The sequence below is a fragment of the Emys orbicularis genome, chromosome 4, assembly GCF_028017835.1.
Source record: "Emys orbicularis isolate rEmyOrb1 chromosome 4, rEmyOrb1.hap1, whole genome shotgun sequence".
NCBI lineage: Eukaryota > Metazoa > Chordata > Testudines > Emydidae > Emys > Emys orbicularis.
The window spans coordinates 143,343,665-143,353,558 of record NC_088686.1 but is presented as its reverse complement, the minus strand read 5'-3'; the positions used below and the strand labels follow the sequence as shown (position 1 = coordinate 143,353,558).

Genomic DNA, 9,894 nt, shown 5'->3' with positions numbered 1-9,894 from the left:
TTATTTTCTTCCCTGTTTTCTCACCCTCTCAAAAGGTTGGGGAAGAGCCAATTTGTGGGATTTGAGTGAGGAGAGAATGGGGACTAGTGCACTGGGATTGAGAGACTTTTCCATACATAGGAGGTAACAGAGGCTCTGAATGCCCAAAGGAAGAATGAACTATGCTGCAGTATCCGTGTTTGTCTCTCTAATTCCTGCTAATTGTAATTGCTTTGGAGGGACTTGACCAGCCATCTCTTTCCTTTCGAAGAAAGATCTGGAGTTTGTGGGAGGGGAGAAGGAGCTCTTTAACACTGCTGCACCTGCACTGTTTTTCATGAGGCAACACAAAGCCAGAAGTGGGTGAGCACAGAGCAGTTTAGAAATCCTTTTTCGCTCATGATTCAGTGTGACTTTCCCAAAGTGATCTGATTTAGTTAAATGTGGCTAAATATAGACCTTGTGAAAAAGACTGTGATGTGGGAGGAGACGATGGCAGCCGGCTTCTAGGCTGTCATTCTGCAGGGAATGTCTTCCACGACTGGTGACTAATAATTTTTGACTCCTGTGGAAATAACATCCTTGCTCCCTTCCTGTCCTGGTGAGATGTAGGAAATGGTACAGTTCATAACCCTTTGCCTATCTGATCTCTACCCTTCTGCATTTCAGCTTACTGCTATGGACAGTACGATCACCTTGTGGCAGTTCCTCCTCCAACTCCTCCAGGAGCCTCAGAACAAACATATCATCTGTTGGACCTCCAACGACGGAGAGTTCAAATTGCTGCAGGCAGAGGAGGTGGCCCGGCTTTGGGGAATCCGCAAGAACAAGCCCAGCATGAACTATGACAAACTCAGCCGTGCTCTCAGATACTACTATGTGAAGGTAACAACTCCCATTAGTCCATCTCACATCTTATCCCTCTTACACCCAGCTTCCGCCTAATGAGCTTTGTTTCCTTTTTCATTCTCTTCAAGAAGATAGATGTCAGTTCTGTCTTTGGCTTAGGTGAGGTGTGACAAAAGGTTCCCCCTGCCACAGTGTTACTGTTTTAATTGTTCAGAGATTCCAGAGAGCTTCCTGTGACATATCACCTCTTTAACTTACTTGTATCACACACTCCTTTATTAATGGTCCACAAAAACAGGTGTATACTTCAAAAGGGTTTAAAGTCTTGAATGTTCAAAACTAATTAAAATCTTGCTAATAACTATGAGAACTTTGTGTCCCTCTCTCTACTTCAGATCTTTCTTGCAACTGTTTCTACAAAGTGGCTGGTACAAAAACAGGTTTCCAAAGTAGCCCAAAATCTTTTATTTTTTTTCTTCTTCTTGTGCTCAGTATAAAGCTGCACCTCTACAGTAGAGAATGCGTCAATGAAGCTCAGAGAAACTTCTCTTGTGTAGCTAATGAATTTACTTCTTGTTACCTTTTGAAAGTCGCAGATGCTCTGACACCACTAAGGCACTGACGAAAGGCTTGAAGGAGCTGAATTAGAATTCGAAACGGGTAGTCTTCATAATTTCAGTAACCTCTCAATAAGTGGTTTATCCCACAACTCTTATTATGTGGGTGTTTAAGATAATAAAATAACACAGTTTCTGAGCTAACTGTTAGTCAGTTGCTCAGAATTTATTGTTACCAGGACTGCACAGTTTCCTTAATCTGTTCTTGTGTTAAAAAATCTTAGTTGGTAGTAGGTAGCTGTACAATAAATAAGAATCCATTTAGACCAAAACTGTTTGTGTATTCTTTTCAATACATACAAAAATAAGTAGCAACAAATGCTGCATAGGGGGATAGTCTGGCTGCTGTTTAGCATACTGTTCTGCTGAATACTTCATCTTGCCTATATCTTTTGCTTTTATTATAACATCTTATTAAAATAAGTGTGGTCTGTTTTGAATACTCAGGCCCTGATCTTGCAAACACTTCTGCACGTGAGTAGTTCTGCTGACGTCAGTTAAGATGGGTATTTGCAGGATTGGAGCCTAAGTTTGTGATTACCTGCTGGGTACTAGACTCTTTGATTTTGATCTTGATGCTGGTGACAGGTGACGTTATCTGCATCTGTTTGTTGTTGCTAGTTGTGCTTTTTTTTTTTTATTATGAGACTAAAAAAAAATTGCTGCGTAGCTTTAAGGTCCTTGCTTGTAATCAGGGTGGATAAAAATCAATGATTTAAAAAAAAGTTGTATTTTTTTTTATTTAAATTGGATTTTTTTGATAAGGTTTTTCCTCAAAAAGCATTTTATCTAAAGATAGTTTTAATTAAGATACGTTATACGTCAAAGATATCTCATCATGGAATAGGGATTATAAAATCTAATTCTATAGTATGAGACAATATATCCATGTAATGTTTAAGAAAAGTTTTGTAAATGAGTTCCAATAGTTCATAGATTAGGGACCCAATTTTATGGGGTTCCAGGGGCTTCTGTATAGATTATTTAGGTTAATCTTTCTATCTATCCAATGGGACTCAGTGCTCAGCCTAGACGATACCACCAGAGATGCTTCATTTTGCAGTTCTCAAACTGTGGATTTGTGTCTCCAGAGGTAACATGCGTGTTAACAGCAAAAATGTTTTTAAATAAATAAATAACGTAAAGAGGTGAGAAATAACAGACCTCAACTCTATTGTCCCTCTGCAAATTTGTGTACACAGAGTCAATCCCTTACCTCTCTCTAAAAGTGCAATGAATAGAAGATTGTTGGGAGCAGAATAGATCTGGACAAGGAGAAGAAGTCTGGAGATAAATGTGAGAAGCGAGGGACATATGCTTGTTTTGTTAAAATATTATGTTTGCTGTTGAAGAAAAAAATCCAGAATACTTAATGTTGTTTTAGTTAAATAAAACAATTTAAATATCTGTCTGGTGATGTTCTCCTCCTAATACAGCATGGCAAGAAAATCCTCCAAATATTAATGATTAACCTGTTGAATTGGAGATAGTTCACCTCCCAGTGACTTCATAAATATCTGCTTCAGTTACCTTTGGTAAATGAAATAACCAAACAATTGTTCATTTTCTGATATAGCTGTAAAACTAATCTGAAAAGTTTTCAAAATAAATCACTGTTTAAAAATGTATAGTGTGTACCTTCTAAAAATGAAACCTACATCTATCTCTGAGTTGTGAAGAATATGTATTAAGGTTATAACAACCAAAAAAAATGCACTTTTATGTAGAAAACCATGATTAAATCGAGTCTTCCTGACTAGTGATTTAAATCATGATTTAAATCAAATCCACCCTGCTAGTAATGCATTTCAGGTGAGGTTTGCTTGTTTTTTGGTTGGGGTATTTTAGAAATAATAGTTTTGGTGGGTATTTTTTAAGTTGTTGGAATCCTAATGCTCGTAAAAGTGAAAAAATTTTCCTACTGAAGTAATGATGCCACCTACGCATTAGTCAGTTTTGGGGAGCGTCTGTAGCAAGAAAATAAGTAGGTGGAATGATGGAAAATTATTTTCTCTACCCACAGAATATCATCAAAAAAGTGAATGGTCAGAAGTTTGTGTACAAGTTTGTTTCTTATCCGGAGATTTTGAATATTGCTCCACTGATGGTGGGCAGGATTGAGGGAGACCCAGTGATGGCTGGCTTTGCAGAAGTCAGCAGTGCTCCAAAGGACCTGGAAAACGGTGTGAAAGAGAAGCCCCAGACCTGTGCTAAATCATCCAGCCGCAATGACTATATCCATTCAGGCCTGTACTCTTCTTTTACTCTGAACTCCCTGAACTCCTCCGGTGTGAAGCTCTTCAGGTCGGTCAAGATTGAGAATCCAGCTGAGAAACTGGTGGAAAAAAAACCTGCTCAGGATTTGACACCTTCAGTCATAAAGTTTGTGACCATGCCCTCCAAAAGGCCTGCAGTTGCACCCCTTGCCTCCACTCTTCCTATAGAATCAGAAGAAACTCTCCAGACCTTGGAGACTCTAGTTCCACCAAAATTAACTCCCACTGAAGCTCCAGCCCCTTTGCCAAACTTCACCACCACCTTCACCCCAACACCACCTGCATCTTCCATTTCTCCCACTCTGGAGGTTCCTTCCACACCCCCTTCACCACCCTTGAGTTCTAACCCTGACCTGGACATTGACACGGACATAGAGTCGGTGGCTTCTCAGCAGTTGGAGCAGTCTCAGAACCCTCAGCACCTATCACCAGAGCTCAGAGAGCACGATTTGTCTGTGCTAGAGAAGGATCTTGCCAATCACCTCTCCAGAGCTAAAAGACCCAAAGGGCTGGAGCTAGCTCCCACTCTTGTCATTACAGGCAGTGATCCAAGCCCACTGGGGATACTAAGCCCTTCTCTCCCTACTGCTTCTCTTACTCCAGCATTTTTTTCACAGGTAACCTTATTCCCTTCTCTTGTTTCTATTAACAGCATCTGTTGGGCTTGACAACAGTAAGGGAGGGCAGGTTGAAAAATGAGTAGCCAACGGCAATGGTTGTGTTTGGACTCCTGAAGGGAGGTGTGTCTGCCTCTTTTAAAATAGAAATCTATTCTGGAAAATAAATGACCAGTGTTACTGGCATCCTATTTGAAAAGTGCTCAGCAGTTCTTTGACTATGGAGGAAGACAAACTGGGGTACCCAGCTGCCTCTGTTGTTAAATCATTTGTATAGGAGGCACGATTAAAAATACTTTGAAGGTGACTCAGTGTTCTCGCTCCAGGGCCATGTCATGAGGCACTTCAGGCAGACTTAAAAACATTTGTGTTGTAGATGATTTAATAGAGAAATGTGGAAACCTCAGCCTAACTGTTCCTTCACTTTATCCAGTAGGAAGCTACTTTCAACAAAAAGGAGGCCGAGAGGCAGCATAATATGGGTGTTACTCTTCTATGGAAAACCTGGCTTTCACATCTCTTGGGAAAATGTGCAAAATAGCCAAAGAGCTCTGAATCTGGTTGTTACATTGTTCTGGTTGGTTTTAATCTCTTTCCTATTAGTAAATTGAAGTTAGGTGCTTCCCTAAATTCACAGTATTGGAAGCACAAACTGCTGAAGATGTGGGAGAGAGAACCATTGCACTGTTACTTAACCATTCTTGCTAGGACTTGCCAAAATACAGTAGTTGTTGGCAATACATGGAAAATCTAGAGAATGTGCCTAAGTAGGACACTAGTTATTTCTGATCTGTGGCTGAGGTTTTCTGTGCCACCTCGGGCATTTGGATGTTCAAATTCCCTTTAATTTTAATTTCTTCGGTGGTTTTGGAAATATCAGCTTAAGGATACTGTGCACTGAATCCCAATTAGAGCAGGCAGCCGGGAGCCTGGTCATGTCACCTTTGTGCCTCCACTCTTTTCTCCTGTAAAATGAGGTTAATTCCTGCCTCCTATGGGCGCCTTGATTTTTTTTTGTAAAGAACTACATAGGTGCTAAGAACAACGTTTTCTGACCTAGGTACCTACACTAAGGTGTATATGTAGGGACTGAAATAATTGGCCTGATTTCTCAGCAGCGTAGAGCACCCGCAAATCCCTTTGGAAGTCAGTGGGAGCTGCAGATGCTCAACACATTTGAAAATCAGGCCTTTTTTTGTTTTGTTTCTTTCATATGGAATTAGATAGCTAACTGCTGGCAGCTAGGGTTTGAGAACTTTGGCCTAAGTGTATAAGTGCTAAGAATGACTAGATGTAATAACCTGTAACATAAATGACTGTGTTTTGTATCTCTCTTAGACTCCCATCTTGCTGACCCCAAGCCCCTTGTTCTCGAGTATTCACTTCTGGAGCACGCTCAGTCCAGTAGCTCCTCTCAGTCCAGCAAGATTGCAAGGTGCTAACACCCTTTTTCAGGTAAGCTCCAACAAGACTAGCCGTGCCGCTCCACTTCTGACTGCCTTCTCAGCGCACGTTGTGGAAATGTGAGGGGTAGGGTTGGTCTAAAAATTTTATTGCAAGATTATGCCAAAAATATTTGCCATTTAATCAACAGTAAGGTCATAAATCGCCAATAACTATCAAATTGTAGATTCATTAGTTGAGACTTCACCAGATGTGGCAATTTGTTACTCCGTAGCCATAATTGTATGTCAGCATAAGTAACAGTGTTACAATATAAGTAACAATGATATAACACTTTGTTAATTACATCTTTCTCTCCTGAAATACACTAATGCAATCTTCATAGTGTTGGGAGAGGGAGAGTGTTCCTATTGTATAGGTTTGTGACAACGTGGACCACAGTTTTGCTGCATGGACCCTGGATTCTGCACCATTCTATTGCAATGGACTGGAAATTCTGTCCGTTTCATTATTGTTTTTTTTTTTAAATGGAGATAGTTTTTTTTTTTTTTTTTTAAATGAACTACATATGAACACAAATTGGTATTTGTTGCTATTAAATGGAACTGGGTTAAGCACATCTGCTGCGTGATTCTGTGAAAATGAACAGTGACATTTTACTGGCCATCTTTGTGTTATGAACTTAACATCTTCATGGAGATGAAGGGAGTAGCTTACATGAGTGTATCTGCAGAACAGTTGGACTCCCTTCTGTCTAAATACCTGTGGATAATATTGAGGCACAGTGTGGAATGCTTGTTCTGCTGTGCTGGTACTTGCATTAAAGAGTCCTAGAACTGTGATTATTTTATTAGTTGGGATAAAGGCTTTGCTCAGTACAGATATAAACTGGCCATCCACAAGTTTAGGATTGAAATTAGACGAAGGTTTCTAACCATCTGAGGAGTGAAGTTCTGGAACAGCCTTCCGAGGGGAGCAGTGGAGGCAAAAAAAACCTAACTGGCTTCAAGTCTGATCTTGATAAGATTATGGAGGGTATGGTCTGATGAGACTGCCTATGATGGAGCAGTGAGCACTGTCCGGGGTTCTCTGCTCTGTGTCCTCGTCAGGTTCCCTTTGTTTACCCCTATGACCTCACTCCTGTACCTGTTATATCTTTAGTTGTCCCCCGTAATTAATTGAGATCTGGGACTTTGTGGTTCCTCCCCTTAGGCTGGGGGAGGTCTTTAGCAGTGGGCTCCACCCACCCACTTCCAGGATCCCAACAGGATGGCATGTAGCCGATCTGCGACTGCTAGTAGCAAATATCTCCAGACAGTAGATAGGGAGCGCTCTGAGTTACTACAGAGAATTCTTTTCAAGATGTCTGGCTTCTGGGTCTTGCTCACATGCTCAGGGTCTAACTGATTGCCATGTTTGGGGTCGGGAAGGAATTTCCCCCTGGATCAGATTGGCTGAGACCCTGGGGGGTTTTCGCCGTCCTCTGCAGCATGGGACACAGGTCACTTGCACGTTTAAACTACTGTAAAGGGTGGATACGCTGTAACTTGAAGTCTTTAAATCATGATATGAGGACTTCAGTAACATAGCTAGAGCAGCAGTCCTCAAACTTCCTTGCACTGTGACCCCCTTCTGACAACAAAAATTACTATACGACCCCAGGAGGTGGGACCATAGACCAGGCCCGCCCGAGCCCCGCCACCCTGGGTGGGGGGCCAAAGCTGAAGCCCAAGGGCTTCTGCCCTGGACGGGGGGCATGTAACCTTAGCCCCGGGCGGTGGGGCTTGGGCTTCAGCCCCAGGCGGTGGGGCTTGGGCTTCAGACTTGCTAGGGCCCAGGGCCAACACCGGCCTTAGTGACCCCATTAAAATGGGATCGTGACCCACTTTGGGGTCCCAACCCACAGTTTGAGAACCCCTGAGCTAGAGGTTGTGTGTGTCTTACAGGAGTGGGTGGGCGAGGTTCTGTGGCCTGCGATGTGCAGGAGGTCAGACTAGCTGATCATGATGATCCTTTCTGGCCTTAAAGTCTGAATCTAACTTACAAACTTAATCACGGTGTCTGTTGCAGCTACACTGATAGTAATGCTGGGGTTCAGGGACACCTGGATGCATTGGCAATTAAAGTTTCCATTGCCAGATGATGATCTGTAAAAGCCCTTGGTAGTGGAGGAAGCCATATGAGCTTTTTCAAAGCCTTTTGGGCTCTTTGTAGAACTTATTGTGGAGAGATCTTGAGACATGAGAACAAAGAAACTAAAATAAAAACAACAACTCTAACTCTTTGTTTTGTTTCTTAGTTTCCATCAGTACTGAGCAGCCATGGGCCATTTACTCTGTCTGGACTGGATGGACCCTCCACCCCTGGGCCGTTTTCCCCAGATCTGCAGAAGACATAGCACATGAACTCCTGGAAAGGACAAATTGGGGAACAACGGAAAGAGATGACATTCAATGTAATCCATTTTTAAATGAACAATTTATAATTCCACCCAGATCATGAATGGTCATAATTTTTGCCATTCCCAGTTCAAATGCCTTTTTGCAAAATTCCCTCTTTTGAAGACTAAATTGGGAATGCATATGGAAACGCCTTAATTGGAGTCCAGGCTCCACAATCTTTCCTTTGCCCCCTTGGTTAAGAAGTCTCTTAAAGGGAGTTTCTGGTGGGATGCGGTGACTGAGTTTGTATTGATTGCAGCAAAACAATATCTAAGAAGTCTCTCCTCTCTCACTCCGACACCTCCATTCTTCTGCTTCCTGTGCTGGGCATGAAGAAAATGAATCATGATTGAAGCTGGCATTCCAAGAAAAGGGTTTGAGTGCAGCTTTGTCCTGGGGCTAATGATAACTTCTCCTGCAACAACAAAACAGCAAATGTCTCATGCTATAAAAACATCTAAACTTTTTGCAGGGAGAAATTTTTAAAGAGTACTTATGGTGGTATTGGTGAAAAGCAGACCACGGTTTGGATAATGTTGCACACAGGTAATCCAGCAGTAAAGTTTCACTCTTTGAGAGGGGACTGGTTAGCTCCCAGAGGCAACTTGTAATATTGTGAGCAGGCAGGGCTCTGAGACAAATGGATCATGGCATGAATTATTTGGGGTTCTTGAACTGTTTGAATTCTTTGGTATTTCTTGATGGTTATATATACACACATCTCTGATGCCTGATATCTGTGTAAAGCCTGTAAATTGGCTGCTAGAAGATTAACAAATCATGCTAACCTAGGACTCTCCCCACCTCCGTCCCTGGTATTGGATATTCAGTGTGAGATTGAGGGTTGTCTGTGTATTTGGCAAATGACACTCTGGGGCTGGTTGCTGCTTGATGTTCTGGTCTGCAGCTCAAGGGGAAAGAACACTCAAATTCTCTGCTTTTCCCAGAAATGAGGAACCAGAAGTGGAGAACCCCCTCTGCCCAGCTCTTGTTGTCTCAAGTTCTACTTTAACCACATTGCTTTTTAAGTGGAGGAAGTGTTGGAATTCATGAAAAGTTGGGTTTGATGTGTGCAGCTAAAATAGGAAGAGAATTGTGCAGTATCAACAGTAAGGTAAAATCATTCATGTTCCAGGTAAACATGCCTAATTTTTGGTGGTGGGTAGATGGGAGTGTGTATTCTTGAAAGCCATTTCAAACTGATGAGTTAAGACCAGCAGCTTGGACAATAACCTCAAGCAGTCTTTTGTGGGAGAGCTGAGATCTGACAGAAGCGCCTAAGACTGGGGGATGTCTCAGGTGTTTGCAGTTGGACTTCTGCCATCCACTGTCTGTCAGGCAACAACTTCCTCTTGCTACCAATGTATATGCAATGAGGATGCACTTGGATAACCTGTCCACTAGAAAGTGGACTGAGACTGCACTTCTCTCGGTCACCCTTATTTAGGATGACGAGATGTTCCGATTTTATAGGGACAGTCCCGATATTTGGGACTTAGTCTTTTATAGGCGCCTATTACTCCCCATTCCCTGTCCCGATTTTTCACACTTGCTCTCTGGTCACCCTGCCCTTATTAGCTGTTTCAGAAGAGATGCTGAAGATGGGATGAGCATGGAGAGGCAGTACTTTCAGAACAGAGTTGAGTCTTGTTAGTGAGGGAAGCTTGCAGTGTTACTCCTTTCATTGCACCTGTTCTTAAGACAAAGGGAG

General features: G+C 42.2%; 1 protein-coding gene across 1 annotated transcript; it reads left to right on the top strand.

The window, feature by feature from the left end:
* Positions 1-657: 657 nt before the first annotated feature.
* Positions 658-8,304, top strand: ELK4 (ETS transcription factor ELK4). Its single transcript, XM_065403727.1, has 4 exons — positions 658-864; positions 3,469-4,338; positions 5,677-5,793; positions 8,042-8,304. The coding sequence occupies exons 1-4, from the start codon at positions 658-660 to the stop codon at positions 8,138-8,140; spliced, it is 1,293 nt and encodes a 430-aa protein (XP_065259799.1). The 3' UTR covers positions 8,141-8,304.
* Positions 8,305-9,894: the final 1,590 nt, after the last annotated feature.